The sequence below is a fragment of the Pygoscelis adeliae genome, unplaced genomic scaffold (genome assembly GCF_000699105.1).
Source record: "Pygoscelis adeliae isolate BGI_AS28 unplaced genomic scaffold, ASM69910v1 Scaffold96, whole genome shotgun sequence".
Classification (NCBI taxonomy): Eukaryota; Metazoa; Chordata; class Aves; order Sphenisciformes; family Spheniscidae; genus Pygoscelis; species Pygoscelis adeliae.
In genome coordinates this window covers 1,607,880-1,624,399 of record NW_008824935.1, presented here as the reverse complement: position 1 = coordinate 1,624,399, position 16,520 = coordinate 1,607,880, and the positions used below count along the sequence as shown (strand labels likewise).

Sequence of the window (16,520 nt, the reverse complement as noted above, 5' to 3'; positions counted from 1 at the left end):
AGTAAGTATTTTTCATGTTGAATGTTACTACATACTTGGTGGTAGTGTTGATTGGTTGTAGCTAAGAGGTTTACGTGTATTAATACATGAGGTTTAAATATGTGCGGGAAACGAGCAAAACTTTTATTATGTGAGGTCCTCTATGATGAGATGTCAGACTGTTTGAAACTACCAATTCTGGACAACATACCATGATTAAATTCTTTAGTATTGAACCTAGCCATAAGATTTACATATAAGATATTTACAAATCACAGCTTTGCTGTGATTGTGATAGGATTCTGATCCTCTTGTACTTAGAGGGCTTAAGGAAACAGTTTGCCTTGCACAATGACTGTTAAGTTGTTGGTGCGGAAATTGTTTTTGTTTGCAGCATCAATTACAACAGGATGCTAGTCTAACATTCTGGCTCTGAAGATTAAGAATTAATAATTAACAGAATAATTAATGAAAGAACCAACTTTAAAGAACTGATTGGCACTGATGTTAACCTGAGGGTGCTCTGCTGATCTGTTGGTCATGGAAGTTATGTGTATATATCTGATGAGTTAATTAGATGATGAAATTGTGACAGCATGAATTAATCACTTCTTACGAGTTTTCTCCAAAGATTGTTCTGATGCTCACTGCTAGCAAAAGTGTCGTGGTTTAACCCCAGCTGGCAGCTAAGCACCACACAGCCGCTTGCTCACTCCCCCCTGGTGGGATGGGGGTGAGAATCGGAAAAGTGAGAAAACTCATGGGTTGAGATGATAAAGACCAGTTTAATAGGTAAAGCAAAAACCACGCACGCAGGCAAAGCAAAACAAGGAATTCATTCACTCCTTCCCATGGGCAGGCAGGTGTTCAGCCATCCCCAGGAAAGCAGGGCTCCCTCACATGTAACAGTTACTTGGGAAGACAAAATGCTATCACTCCGAACGTCCCCCACTTCCTTCTTCTTCCCCCAGCTTTATATGCTGAGCGTGACGTCATATGGTGTGGAATATCCTTTTGGTCAGTTGGGGTCAGCTGTCCCGGCTCTGTCCCCTCCCAATTTCTTGTGCCCCCCCAGCCTACTTGCTGGTGGGGGGTGTGAGAAGCAGAAAAGGCCTTGACTCTGTGTCAGCACTGCTCAGCAGTAACGAAAACATCCCTGTGTTATCAACACTGTTTTCAGCACAAATCCAAACCATAGCCCCATAGTGGCTACTGTGAAGAAAATTAACTCTATCTCAGCCAAAACCAGCACAAAAATTTAATATACATCATTACTGAATATATGGGATGGGATGGGATGACTTGCTTGATTAAGTAGGAATATGTTTCTTTTCAAAATTTAAAACAAATACAGTTTTTATTTGCCTAATATACTGAGATGACAATAAAACACCTAAATTTGGACTAAATCTGATAGAGAAAGATCTCTTTTTTTAAACAGTTTTATGTGTCCAAGGTTCATGGAAAAGCTTAAGCAGTCTTTTGCTGCAGTTGTTATTAACTATTATTTAACAAATATAGAAATATGTAGTCTATACACCGTGACCCTCGAAAGCTGTTGTGCTGAAAATGAGAAAATTAAATGAGTAGTTACTAATCAGTGATTTAATTTTTGTATTGGAGGTTTATCAATTAGTGAATCTTTAAGATTCATCTTACATTCTGCCACTATTTTGTTTGTTCTTATTACAAAAAAAAAATTAACCATGAAAAATGAAGTACCTAAAATAACTTTTGAAATTTTTTTGAAAGGATAAGATTGCTTATTAGGAGCAATGAAGTTTCTTCTGGATAGTGAAATAGTGGTTTTTTTTTTCCCCCTACATGAAAAAGTAGACCCACCCGTGCACGCTCATTTTGGATAACTGAAAGAGTCAGGTTTTAATGTGTTATAAGGCACAAATGTGTGTGCCTGGTGTATGGTACATGTATATGATATCAAAAGTATGATACAGGCACATATAGTAGGCTGCATTCTGTCTTGCTGTCATGAAATTAGTCTCACATAGTGTATTACTTAGCTGTTGTCTGTGTGTTGAATTTAAATCTTGTAGTGGTATTTCTGTTTACAAAGACTAGGGTTAATAATTCATGGAGACATACAAAATTTCTTTTGAACTTGAGCTTTAAAGGAAGGTACTCCTGTAAATAGTTTACCAAGCTGAAATGAATGCTAGTAAATCTAATTAGCACCTATGTAATGATAAGGCACAGATATTAAACAGCTGATTTTTTTTTTTTTTTTTTTTACTTGGCTCCTTTTGCAGTATTACAAAGAGGGAAAAATAGATGCAGGACAGAAAATAGTTCAAGAATGTCTCATCAGTGTAGTCAGGGGAGGCAAAGGTTGATTATTAATGCTGGTTGCTTTCTAGGTGTATTGATTCAGCTTCTCATACCTTCTAACGTATAGATTTCTGCTACTGACAAGATGAAAACTACGAAGCATCAGCTGAGGAATCTGGGTGCATAAGGCGGTGTACATGAGAGCCGCTTTTTCCCTTTATCATGCCATTCCATTCCACTTCATTGTCAGCCTCTTGATTTTCTCAGACTTGTTTGTTGCTAAGGAAACCAGGTTGCCAATTGTCAGCAGCAGCTGAGCATACTAAGATGCTTTTCTGCTCATTTTTTATGAGCAAAAAGTTTAATATATCACTGGAGGAGGATTTGTATTGAGGGTTTCTGGAAACCAACTTTACCTGAGATTTTCAAACTAAAATAAACGTTCCAACATTTAAAACTTTAATTTTCTAAATGCCTGGAGTTAGACTAAGGAGTGGTTTTAGCGTGTTGTTCCTGACTTTTATTTCCCAGGTTCCTATAGAGCTGGTGTTTTTATTTCAGTTCTCTTCTACCACATACCATATTGCAGCCCTTGCTGAAAGGGCCCTGTGCATTCAGGTTTTTACAGGGGTTAATTCTATTGTGATAGTGAAGTCAGATGATAACAACTTCATACAGGACTTAAATGCATCTACTACTGCATTTTTTTTCTTTGCTGGACTATAGTGCTGGAATGAGAGACGGCAATTCTAAAGGAAGAAGGTAGTATGATTTGGAATATTTAGCCAAGAAATGATGTAAAGATGAGGACATAGGGCATAACTATAAATGACCTCTCAGGGACATCTAATTTTAAATAATTTTACAGTTTTCCTTTGTGTTGAACCAATACTGTAAATATCAACATTTAGAACTGTGTATCTTTCTCTTTTTTACCCTTATGTTTAACTTAATTCAGTGGATAGCACTTCAGATGGAACTACTTTTTCTTTCTTGTCAGGCAATTTACACCAGCAGAAGCAAACACCTAAGAAAGTGTCTTTTTGGTTTTTTAATTAAAAAAAAAAAAGTAGAAGGCAAAATTGTAAAGCCTATTTTAGGGCAGGTATTTAGTCTTAAACAATTAGCAAACCATTTGCCTCTGGTGGATCTTTTTTGTTCCAGCGCTAATACCTCAAGTTTTCTTGATTAGGATTGTTTGGGTTTTGTTTTGCTTTTTGGGACATAATATTTTCTTCAGTCTTGTACTTTTTTACAGATAAGATGCTTACTCGTATTACTAATTTGTGTAAAAGACGGATGTATTAACTATTGACATTAAAGGCAACGAAGAGGGAAAAATCTCTCTCTCAGAATATTTGATCCCTTTGAAAATGGAGCAGATTTGGAGCTGATAAAACCAGGACTGTTTCAAATACCCTGGTATTTGAAATTTTGATTTACAAAAGTTTGTCAGCATTTACTAAATTAACGAAATAGTTCTTCTAATGACACCCTATTTACACGACCTACTGACGTGTTGCAGTTCAGGGTTTTTTTTTACAATAACTGTTTAGAAACATTTCTTTCATTTACAGTGTCTTCAGCAAGCACACCTCCTATTGATATTCGTCAGTTTAGAAACAGCCTCATTTTGGGTTTTAAAAGGTAAGGTTGCTGTATGAATACCTCTTTTTTTCCTCTGTAGCAAAGTTCCCTCTCTTTTTTTTGCCTTGTTGAGCACAAGTCTGTGCAGTCTTCCCCCCCTCCCCACATGTTTGAAAATTTAAAAGTAGGATTCCAGCTCTAGCAGATCTGAGGGATATCTTTGTTCCTCTCTGCTCTCCCTGGTTTCCTTGTCTCTGCTATATATGAGCATACCTTTGAAGCATTATATATAGTAGATTAAAAAGAACTTTGCTGTTCTTGTTTGTTCTGTGGTATTTGACAGTATATAAACTTCTCAGGGTAGTAAACATTCGGGGTTTTATCTTTTTCACTTTTTTGTTTATAAAAACTGCTATGCTAATGTAAGATTTCCCTAAAGATGATCACTATTAAGATTAAAGTAAACGGGTACTTAATGAAGATGAAATACCGGTAGGAGCCAGGCATATTCTACTACATCTGATAGCTTTCTGTGCCCTCTGGGTTAATACGACTCCCGAATGCTCACATTTAACACCTAGTATTGTGCTACATTGCCATGACTTTGCATTCACAGCCATATGGTCCCGTTTTGTGAGGAGGGTTCCTTGCTAACTTGCAGGGTTATCTTAAGCTTGTGGAAGTATATGTGAATTAAGCATTTCTATCATTCAGTGTTTGCCCCAGTCAAACATTTAGGACTGTGAATGAGGTTTTTCTGCAGCATACCTACACCACTGGGAACCAGAGCAGTCACTTAATATTACTCAGGACCAGAGTCTGAAGGCTGATTTTGTTGACTAAGTTATCTTCTAAAATTTTGTAATGGCTATGAGCTATAACTATGTTTAGGTTGGGTATTAGTAAAGCATATCGGCTGAATATGACCAAAATAATTTCCTAGTAAATTGCAAGTTCTATCTAGCTGATCCTGCTCTACCGTGTTCAAATTGGGTTTGTTACCTAGGCCCTAGCTGACCTTGACATCCAAAGGATAAGTGAAATCATGTTTTAGATCCAATAGGGGTATTTTACTATTCCTTTGAGTAGTCAGCCCCAGAATCATCCGTTTCAGATGTATTAAGGTAACGGATTATTGAAACGTTTTCTCTCTGTAAGTATAGATAAATATTCAATTGAAGTAGGACTTGCACTAGAAAGGAAGCCATACCAGTGTCTACCACAGACAACCAATGCTAGCATAAAGTACCCCTACCATTGGACAGTTGTGCAGGTGTTCAGAATGTGATTTAAAGTATCTTTAAAATGTTATCAGATTGTATTGTGAAAACTAGCTGATGAAGAATCATACTCTCAGTGGTGGAACAGTTAGTACTGTTGTGATTTCTCTAGTTATCGGACATTTGGGCTAAAAACTTGGAATTCTGAGGGAAATTAAGTTTGGGGGTTTTTGGTGTTTTTTTTGTTGTGGGGTTGGTTTGTTTTTTTTTTTTACTTCAGCTTACTGTTTCCCCCCTCTCCTTGCCGCTTGTGTGGCATAAGTTTTTTTATTTCTTTAATATTAATCTCTCTTGTTTGCCTTTATTGCTACCTGGCTTCAGATGCTATGTACAAGGCTGGCTGTGCCCAAATTTCACCTTTATATTGTTTCTGAAAACCTGCAAATTCATGTTTCCTTTTCTATTTTTAAACTTAATGGCTAGAACAGCCTGAAAATGAAGCTTGAGGGTATGATAGGATAGAAGAAGAGAATATTTGTACCTTTTGTAAAGTCCACAGCAGAATTTTATGACTAGATGCAAGTCTTGAATGTTCAAATGAGCGGAGTTTAGGACTGGCGTACAAAAGTACAGGGTATGGACGCCAGGGACATGTGAACAATGTCTGTGGCAGACTAGTTTATCGATTTCTGTTGAAGCTGCTCTTCTCTAGTAACTGCTTCGAAGTATTCCCATTCTATCTGCCTGATGTACCATTACTATTTCAGAGTCAAGTACTTTAGGAAATTGATGCATTTGATATCTGCAGTTCACTGTCATGCTGTCAGTGGTGGAGCGAGTTCACCTAGGAAAGCTTAACTAACCTCACAGATAGCATTTCTCCCACCCACCCTCCCCCCAGCCCTGCCCTGGTGTGGACCTGCATTTGACTCGTTTTCAAATACAAGTGGCAGTTGCACAAAAAGAATAAATGTTTCATAGGCTTGAACCTCCTAAATAAATTCCTAAACTTCTATGAATGCTAGCAAGTTTCTATGCAGCTGTTCAGACTGACGTCTTATTTTCCCCATATGAGAATTATAGGAAGATAAAATAAGGTCATACTTTTTTGTTCTCTTAGCCTTGTCTAGGTTAATGCTGCTTTATAGTTGTTGAAAAGTTATAGCTTCTAGTGAGAATTTTGATGTTCTACAAATTATAGGAATATGTTGGGTTTTTTATACTTCAGTGAACTGGTTAACATTTGATCTTTGGTTGTAACCTGATGATGTGCAGAGAAGTGCTCTCCAAGTTCTGTCCTGTTCTATGAAGGGAGAAATTAGAGTTCTTCTATGTTTTGTTTTGTTTTCTGTTTTTTAAATATTATCTGTTTATGTCACATTAATAGACGTTATACCTTAAGTAAGAGATTTGATTACTGTCTTTTTTGCATGGTATAAATGCATTTATAGCTGCCTGTAGTTACCTGTCTGTACTAAAAATCTAATTTTAGTGCACAGGAGTCTAGATTTTTGCTCTAGCAGATTCCGCATATTGAGTGTTTGCTATGTAAAGTGCGATTTGTTTGAGTGAAGCTTATTTTCTTGAAATGCTAAATAGAATGAAGTGTAACATAAAAAAGTAGAATTAGGACATGTTAAAATATTGAACTAAAAATAAAACAAAAATATATTCCTTGTAGTCTTAGTTATCTGTTTGGATTGCTGCATTATTTTAAGTTATTTAGCAGAAACTATGACCATATGCAGTATAGTAAAAAGTACAATACTTATTCTGTACAAAGTTGGTTTAAACAATATGTGGCAATTACTGTATTTTAATTTTATTTAAATAATTTAATAAGATCCTCAGTGTTAATGATCTGTGTATTTTTTTAAAAAAGATACAAGAGTAAAATCATTTTGTTGCTTTTAATTTGTTATCCTTTGCTGCCCTCTTCAGCTCAAATGATGTACATCTTTGGAGCAAGGTAAGTAGAGATAATAATGCTGTGAATAAAATCAAGTTCTCTAGGCACTGCATGTTTATGATGCATTACTGTAAATACGAATTCTGAACCTGATAATTGTAGACCTGATTAATTTGAGCAAGACTTTTGTCAGTGGCAGATTGTACAACTGTATGAATTGAGTTTTCAAATTGGACAGTTAAGTGTAATTGTGAAAAATCAAATGTAGTGTAGCTTATGGCTACTCCAGTTTGTAGATCAATGTTGTTATAGCTGAAGGTAGTATATAGTTGAAGCTTCTGGAACAACGTCTGCCATGGTTGTGCAATCTGACATTGTTTAATTCCCTTTCCTGCCTTCCCTAAACTTTCTTCCTATCCCCACGCTAGTACTAATAAAATAATAAGGCACAATTAGAATTCTAAAGTTTCTGTCATATAAATTAAAACATTGAAGGCAAAGCCAGATAAAAGAAATCACCTGGATGAAGTCAAGGGGAAATGACTGATCATCTTGCCTTCCCTGGTATGGGCTACATTAGAAAGACACAGCAATATAACTTGGTCAATAAATTTTGCTGAGCACTAGAATAGAGGAGATGTTGGCAGATACTGCCTAGGATGCGGTTACAGAATTTGGGAAGGGATGCACTGTGCTTTTTGTCTTTTTTTTTTTTTTTCTTCGATACTGTACCTGCTGACTAATAAACTAGTACATGGCTTGCAGTATATTTTAGATTTTGCAGAGAAATCTTGGAATGAAATGGAAATTGTAATTTGGAAAGTCACTGATTAATGATTTATGTAAATCAGGTACAGCTTGTGAGGTGCAGGTATTTTACTACCATTCTCTGTTGTGTGAAGATTATGGTGAGAGGATGTTTTTGTCCTCTGCCTCTATCCTTCCTTTTTTTGCATTTAAAAAATAAAAAGGGAGGGCAGGGAGAGAAAAAAAGGGGATCTCTTATTACTCCCATTATGAAAATAATTTTGAAGAATAGTCAGAGGACTGAAATAATGGTGGTCTGCACATGGAGTAGTATCTAGAGCTACTTCTGCTGTTCTCCACAATGGAAGAAAGATACATCTTGTTGTCTGTGCTAAATTTATGAGGAAATGTATGTGTTAACCTTCTAAAATAAGAAATGCTAACTTGGGAAATAAACAGATACTTAGCATTAGAAATAATATCACACTTTTTTTTTTCTGTAATCCATCCTTTTTGGTATTCTCTAAGATTTATTTCAAAACTGTGTTATCATGACTTTCTTGGATTTTATTGTGGTTGTAGGTGGTTCTGTGTGTTGATTTGTCATAGGAGGATGAGGGCAAAAGGGCAGAAGAAAGCTGTAGTTTAACTGTGCACACTCTCCATGGTGTTGGTAGAATGAGAAGTGATAGATACAGTATTCCGTTGCACATTTGGTATTTTCTGGCTTTGTTTATCCATTTTCATTAACAATTGAAGGTGAGGGTTCCTTTTCTTTTGTCATTACTTAAAACACAGCACTTTGACAATGGGAATGCATCTCCCTCTAACTTCTTTCAGATTGTATTCTAGAATCATTGCAGATAAAGCAAAATTCTTGAAATACTTAAAATCTCAGTTTTTAACTAAAGATGATGTAATTTCCTTAAGAACAGTCAAATGGATTTTTAAGGTGATGTAATTTAGGTCAAAGTATTTGTAGGTAGGATGTGGGGGCTTTTGGGTAAATGCTTCTTTTCCTCTGATGAAGTAAAATCTACCTGTTCCTTCAGTTTGTATGACTGATGGAACGTGTGCTAAATTTATAGTCAAACGCAATTAATTTTTGTGGACGCATATTTTGTCATTCAAAATCGCACTTATTTACAACAGCTGTACTAGTTATCTTAAATCTAGCAGGACATGATAAATTGTGTTCCTTTATTTTCTTTATGTATTTGCTTTTTTCAAAATAATAATAATAAAAAAGCTTTATGGTCTAATTTCAGCCTTTCAGTAAATTGGAACATAATTGTAGCATCTCCAGGAGCGACACTAGTTAATATTTGCTTTAAGCAATGTCTTACGATAGCTAACTTTCTGTAGAATGATACATAAACAGAATACTAGAGTGTCTGTCTTACTGCCATAACTCAGAAAGCATTTCTGTTTGCAATATTTTTTTAAGAAAAACCTATTATTTACGAAAAAACTTCCTTGTATTTCTTAGGGAATTACTGTGATGTGGTAAAGAATAATACTTTAACAGAGAAATGCTTTATTATTTTGAGAATTCAATTTCAGATACTATTTGTCCTTGCTTGCTTCTTTTGGCTGCAATGTACGATTATTCTGTCTTACCAGATAACAGAACTGTTGTACAAGGATGAACGTTATTGCCTGACGCCTCCAGGACCAACTGGTAGAGTTTCAATTTCTGTGATTGTAACTTATCCACAAATCCGTTCTTCTGTGTAATGATGGGTTTGAAGGATTACAACAGTAAACACTGATTGCTTCTTTTTGAAAGTGAAATTTGAAAACATGTTGGGTAAAATCCTGATTCGAATAATCAGAGCATATATTGTGAGATCCCTGAGATCTTTTTTTAGAATTATAAACAAAACTTGCTTATAATGATTTATTTTTGTAAATTTATCGACCAAAATAGAAATTTAGAATGAACACAGTATCAGTATTTAAATACTTAAAAAAAAAAAAAGTCTTCAACCTAGTTTTACCTTTAGTAGCTCTTCTGATTTTGTGAAGCAAAATCTTAACATCTCAAATCTTCTATTTTGAAATAAGTATACTTTTTTGTATAATCTGGTTTTTAAAAAACACGTGTTTTTTTCCTCCTGTTGCAGCTGGAGGGACAAGGGGTATGAGGAAAGCTACCTTTGAGAAAACAATAATTGATGCTCTTCCTATTCTCAACTACAGGACCCCACATGTTTTTACATTTGCATACATAAGAAACTTAGCACTGTTTGCTAAAATCTCTTAATCTTGATTTTCATTGGCTAATAGGCAACTTGTTCAGTATTAGTTGATCTAATGGTTAAAATATTTTTTATGTTTTTCTATTAATATTACAATACTTAATGCAGCTTGGTGATGGAATATAATGGGTAAAATGTACAGAATAAATATGCAAAGTGTTAGAAATCTGTTTTTTCTTTTGAGCAATGACAAAATATTTGTGGCAACTATTTGGGGTAGCAGGCAGGAAAGGGGGGGAAGGCCTTGGGCAGTACCACTTCTGTCACACAGTAGTGGAAAAAATAGATTGAAGTAAGATTCTGTACTGAAAAGCTGTCACTAGGTCTGAAAATAATTAATATTCCTTTCACTCACCAGTTAGATATGTGCTCCCAAACCACATAATCTCTATGCCTCAGTGATCATTGTTGCCATTTCAGAGCCTCTCATCAGGGTGACATCTCACACCAAAATGATTTCTTATAAATTAATCTTGATAACATGACAGTCTCGGTAATTTTAGTGGAATGCTTTCTCTTGTTTTTTTCCACAGAAGCTGTTGGCTATTTTCTTTATCACTTGATTGACAGCATGAGTGACTCAGAGGTACAGGCCAAGGAGGAGCGTTTGAGACAATACTTCCATCAGCTGAAGAAGATGGTACCATTTCATTTTTTGCTACATAATGCCTGTCCTGCCTGACATGTATCTATTAGATTTGAAATTGCTGCTTTTAAGTACAACCAGACCACTTCTCAATGACATGCAAGAGCTGGAGACTTGAATTACGTCTGAGATAATTTCTGTTAGACAAATTTCAGTTCGGTTGTGTTTCAAAACTCATATAATTTTTTCCCCACCTCTTGGTACAGAACATAGTTATCCCTACAACCCACTACAGTGGCATTTGCAGACTGCTGGACTCCTCTCAAGTTCCTGAATTAATTAAGGTCTGTGGTTCTTTAGCAATTACTTTGAAGCTAAAAAATGGAGTGTCTGTACTCTGTGAATATATTCTCCTTTGCAAAATAAATATCTTTATGCAGTGAGTATATGTAAGCCTTTTAACCTTTCCATGATTTTTCACTGTTGAAGCTGTTTTCATTTCATATGTGAAAGTGTTTGAGGGATACATTCAATAAGTGCTTTTTCAAGTCAGTGTAATAATGCTGCAGAATACAGCTTTTTTTAACGTTGCAATTATATAGTTAACTTGAACAATTTTAGCATGATATGCGTACTTAGAGATTAAACTTTTGGGGGGGATTAGTGATATCTTTGTCTTACTACATTTTAGGATGCAAGGTTACTGTCTCTTAAAAAATCCCTGTCTACAGACAACATTCCAGAAGTAAGTAAATTCACGGATAGCTATGCTTGTTCTTACTGTAATAATAATGTTTGGATATGGGTTTTAGATGAAGTGTAATCACTAGCTTTCAGATCATGGAAGTATATTAACGTTATTTAAATCTACCATTTGAAGTTCAGAGGTTACTTTCCAGAGTAGGAGTAAAGGCTATCCAGATTTTCGCTTAGACCTGATACTTGACCTTGGAGTTGGCCGAGGTTTCATGCCTCAGTTTCCCTGTCTGGTAAATTTTTTTTTTTGAAAGTTCTAGTTAGTCAACAGTGGTGGTGTGAGGCTTAATTCATGCTTATAAATTACAGTGATCCACTTGAGTGGCAGGAACCGTATAAATCCATACTGCTTGTAATGGTGGAGTGTCAAGTCTTTACATCTGATCTGAGCAGAGTGGAGATGGAAGAAGAAACAGGCTTCTATTCCCTACTTCCCTGAACACAAAGAACTGAGTACAAGAGAAATAGTAATGTTGACCTTTGTAGATATGCTACTTAATGCTTTTTTTTAGTGTATTCTGACTTAAACCTTCAATTAGTATGTAGTATTTAAACAGATAAAAGCACCTTAAATGATTAAAAAATTTCTTGTAGTATGAAAGAAGAGGATTATTTTGTCTGTCTTTTTATTAAAGTGATCCGACAAGTTGTTCAGGGAAGGGTGTTTTTGCAATTGACATTCTTTCTGTTACCTCCATTTAGAGTGCTAAATCTGACGTGTCTGCTTTGGAGAAGAAACTAGAAAAGCGAAAAGCTGAAAACCAGCCTATTACAGATGTCTTGAAACAACTCATACATGCTCTTTGTGAAGAAGAGGTATCTTAAGCAATGCAGAGATAATTGGAAACACATAGCTATATTTTTAAAGGGACATAAATGACTGTATTGTGGAAAGACATAGTTAAGCAAAGACAAGTGCAGTGCTTGAGGCTTCATGGTTTGATGCTTATAAATCAAACATAAGTGCAAAAAGCAATTAAATCAAAAGGTTAACTAATTTCAGCAACACCTTGAATGGCATGTTTTGGGGTTGCTGAAGTTTGTTTACAATAATCTGCAAAGTGAATGATAGTAACAGCTGTGATAGGTTTATCATACATGCCAAATGTCCTTTCAAGCCATGGCTCCGGTCTCTCATATCTAGATTGTCAAGCAACTGATACATGCACTAGTCATTTGCAATTCAAATATTACTAGGTTGTTAATGCAGGGATTGAAATTCCATTTTCCTGCAGGAGGAAAGCTCTTCTGAGATAAAGGGTCTCTTGCCTTCATTCGGCAGGCGTCCAGCTGTAGTTTACATTCATTTAGTGTGTGTCTGTAATTTGTGGGGTATCACCACACTTTTATTCAGTTTCTTGTTCAGTATGATCCTGCCTATAAAGCTGTATATATAGGAACAGTAACAGTCGTGCAGATGATAGCACAATATTCTCTGTTGCTAAGAATACAGTTTAGAAAGAGTGATTCTCAGCTGTCTGTCTCTATGATTTTGCATATGAAATAAGACTAGAAGCAAACATCATTGTAAGTTCAAAGTGGTCAAATGTATGAATAGGAATGTATTAAAAAAAAAAAGCTTTCTATGGAATCGTTAAGTACTTTCTTATTCTTTAGAAAGTAGTTTTATTATGTGTTTGGCAGTGTACCAGGTGAAAATTGTTGTGAATTCCAAATAAATAAGAACTATTTTAGAATTTGGATTAATCATGTTTATGGTGTCTGTCTGGATTAAAAAAAAAAGTCTTACATTAAAACGTGCTAGAAATAGAAATGTAAAGCAAGAAAATTTATTTAGAAATCTACTCTCAAGTTAATCTAAAAGGTCTTAGAAAAATAATAATTTCTGCAGAATAACTTTCACTCTTAAAATTTGCTAAAGCGTTACAGCGCTGTGTTTTCAAATGTGATCTTATACTACTAAAAGCACTAAAGCGGTCATGTAACTGCACACTGAACATATAAGAATCATAATGTCATATTGACTTTTCCTCTAGTTCACATCTTTGCTTTGTTCCTTTTTTTAGAATATGCAAAAAGCCCTTGAAGTGAAAGCCAAATACGAACCGGACATGGTTGTCGGTGGCTATGCAGCCTTAATAAATTTGTGCTGTCGACATGATAATGTAGAAGAGGCAATGAACCTGAAAGAAAAAGTGTAAGTACACCGGCACTGAAACATGTCACAGAGATTTATGCTGATACACAGACCTTGTTGAATTAAGTAGGTTGAGTATTAACCCCCTCATCCATTTTTAATTAGTTTTCCCCATGAATGTATGTGCATTTAAAACCGTCAAGGGTGTGGTTTTTTGAAACAAAAAATCTGCTTTGTATAATTGAACATCAGAAGCAGCTACTTTGTATGGTCAGTAATTATCTTCTTTTTTAAAGGCAAATTGCTATGTAGGATCTGTTTTGTTTTTATTTTAAACATACATAGTGTCTAAATTGAAGTTTGGCTTAATTTAAGGGGGAAAAAAGTACCTGTATTGTGTGTTAGAATAGCACGTAGAATGTATTTAGAATATGCTGCGCCTATAGTGTCTTTAGAATAGCAATGTTTCTGAATGACACATTTTAAGACTGTCAACAAACATTCTACTTGAAATTTTTATTTACAGAGTTTTGTATTTTGGCTGTGAAAATTAGCTCCCAGCTAAAACATGCTATGCATGACTTATCCCGGAGCAAATTCTTACAGATCATTTTCCTATTTGCCCCTTCCCTTTTTCCCTTGAAGGCCTCCTTTCAGTCTGATGCTACAGGGAATATAGAACAAGTTATGTGTTACTTTCAGGTTCTCTCATATATGCACTCACAAAGTATTTGCTTTAGTTTTACAGTAGATTAGCAGGCAGGTGCTCATTATACCTTGCTAGTGTTTGAAATTATGTGAAATGATTGAGCTAGAATATCAAGAAATTTGCCACTCTGCAAACAACGGTAGTGTATTGGTTTTGGCACCACTCTTGCACAATCCCCCTAGCGAGCTTGCACGAAGTAAAATTGAGTCTTCCAGTGGAGCTTCACTGCAGTAGCACGTTTTTACTGATCTGCCTGAAGTCTAGCATAATATTGCTAAGAAGTGACTTTTTGAATTGTTACAAAAAGAAATAACAGAGAAGGAATTAATTTTAAAACTTGCAGAAAAAAGAAAACAAATACGTAGCGGAAACTTCAAAATAGTAGCTCTTAACTTGTTACTGTAGGTGAATAGTTTCATGTTCTTTATCGAAAAGAATATAGCCCTGCCCCAGCCACATGGGCTGAGTTTTCTTCCCAGGCTTCTGGGAAATACCCTATTTTATGCAATAACTACCAAATAATTAATTAAGCCATTTGGCTCTTTAAAATACAACTTTTGGGTTTTGGGGGTGGGAAGGTGTGTGGAAAATATTTTTAAATCACATTTTAATGGTGCATCTTTTAGAGTCTATCAGATTTTTCCTTTAATACTTATTATAACTTTTAGCTCTCAATGCTGTTGTTTTGTTATGTAGTTTTAAAAATAAATCTTTAAGCTGAATCCATAAAATGTGAACTTCTGTTGATACAATTCTTAATGTTTTAATTTCTAGCTTCCCAAAGAATTCACCTGTTGCTCTTGACACTGGAAAGTATGTAGCACTGGTAGAAGTCTTGGGAAAGCATGGTAGACTAGAAGGTAATCCATTTGCTTTCTTTGTGTGTTTCTGCTGTATAATAAAGGTATCTTGCCTCGAGAATAAAAATGTGAGTTGATATTAATGGTATATCATGTCCTGAAAAGTGCTTGAACATTTTGCATACAAATTTGCATGTGAATTCAACCAGAGATGCTTGGACAGTGCAGGCCATTAGTTTTAATGGATTGGCAAGCTTGTCATTTACATTTGCACAGCTCAGTGCTTTTTGCATTTCTGCAGCTAGTTTTTATTAGCATTGCTGTTTGGATTGAGTTTGAAGATCATGACTTATGGCACAAATTGCGTATGTGCCTAGACTAATGGCTTTGTTTTTGCTTAAGAAGGTCTGAAGGCTGAACATAAAACCTATAAACATAACCTTCTCATAAGAGCTAAGTACTGCAAAAAATCATTTAACTTTTTATAAAGTATATATTTTTCTGTTAGTATTCTTTTATGTGTTTGTTATTGAATTTTAGAGTCAATCTGTCAAACTGCCTGGAAATTTTGGCTTTTAATGAGTGTTCTGCAAACTGCCTATTTTGTATTTCTAGATGTTTGCATTAGGCTGTTAGCTCTTTAATTTCTGTAATTTAGTCTAATATAATTCTGTAATTTACATGATTTGGTTGATCTTTAAAAGAACTCTAGACTATCATCAACTTTAAGAGATGATTCTAAATATCAAGTTCTATGATTTTGTAGAAGACTTAATGCCGTAAAAGCAATGTGTCCAAGCCTAGACACAAAATGTTACGGTTTTATATAAAATGCTATACAATAAAAAAGAAAAGCTCATGTAATTTTTTTCTCATAAGATCTTTCTTTGAATTTGTCTTGGCCTCTTATTAAGCTGTTAGAAAAATAATAAACAAAGCTGATGTTTTCCAAATCATAATAAATCAGATCATGACCACCTCTACATTAAAGCAGTTTGAAAAGATTAGCTTGCTTTTAAGAGCATAAATGTCCCTCAGAAAATAAAAGAATTCATAAATGTAGCCAAATGTAAAGTGGTCAAAACATTCTGTCTATGCAATAATTAAGAACATTATAAAAATGCACTTATTCCATATACCAAAATGTTTGTTTCTGCCGTACTAATGAAGCTTAATGAACCTAATGTTTTAACATGCAGTCTGTTAGAAAGCTTTCATTGGCTCTCCTTGGCTAATTAGTATCGACACAGCAAACAGGCCCTATCGGTATCAGACCATTAGTCTGGCTGTATATACAGTGTAAACATATCTTTATTATCTGGCCTCGTGACAAGCCATCTGCTGAAGAAACAATGGAGTGATTTAGCAGATGTTAGCATTGAACGATAAAAGCATCCATTTAGTAGAATCTTGCAGCTATAGGGCAGACTATACAGGGTTATGTGGTGCAGAGTGGGCACACAGTTCCTATCTATAATTTGTAGTCAAAGTTGCAGCAAAATGATAAAACCATGCTATTGTGGATTTATAATTGTAGTCTCGTTTAGAAATGCAAGTAGTAATTAACTTGAAATCAGCATTA

At 35.1% G+C, this 16,520-nt stretch overlaps 1 protein-coding gene across 1 annotated transcript in view; it reads left to right on the top strand.

The window, feature by feature from the left end:
- Positions 1-16,520, top strand: part of LRPPRC (leucine-rich pentatricopeptide repeat containing) — an 83,446-nt gene that overhangs the window by 15,271 nt on the left and 51,655 nt on the right. Inside the window, exons 12-21 of the mRNA XM_009325326.1 lie at positions 1-5; positions 3,843-3,912; positions 7,014-7,041; positions 9,352-9,409; positions 10,523-10,629; positions 10,842-10,919; positions 11,267-11,320; positions 12,034-12,147; positions 13,359-13,489; positions 14,913-14,998. The exon at positions 1-5 is cut by the window's left edge and continues 98 nt beyond it. Coding sequence (XP_009323601.1) covers positions 1-5; positions 3,843-3,912; positions 7,014-7,041; positions 9,352-9,409; positions 10,523-10,629; positions 10,842-10,919; positions 11,267-11,320; positions 12,034-12,147; positions 13,359-13,489; positions 14,913-14,998 — 731 coding nt within the window. The remainder of the gene's footprint in view (positions 6-3,842; positions 3,913-7,013; positions 7,042-9,351; positions 9,410-10,522; positions 10,630-10,841; positions 10,920-11,266; positions 11,321-12,033; positions 12,148-13,358; positions 13,490-14,912; positions 14,999-16,520) is intronic.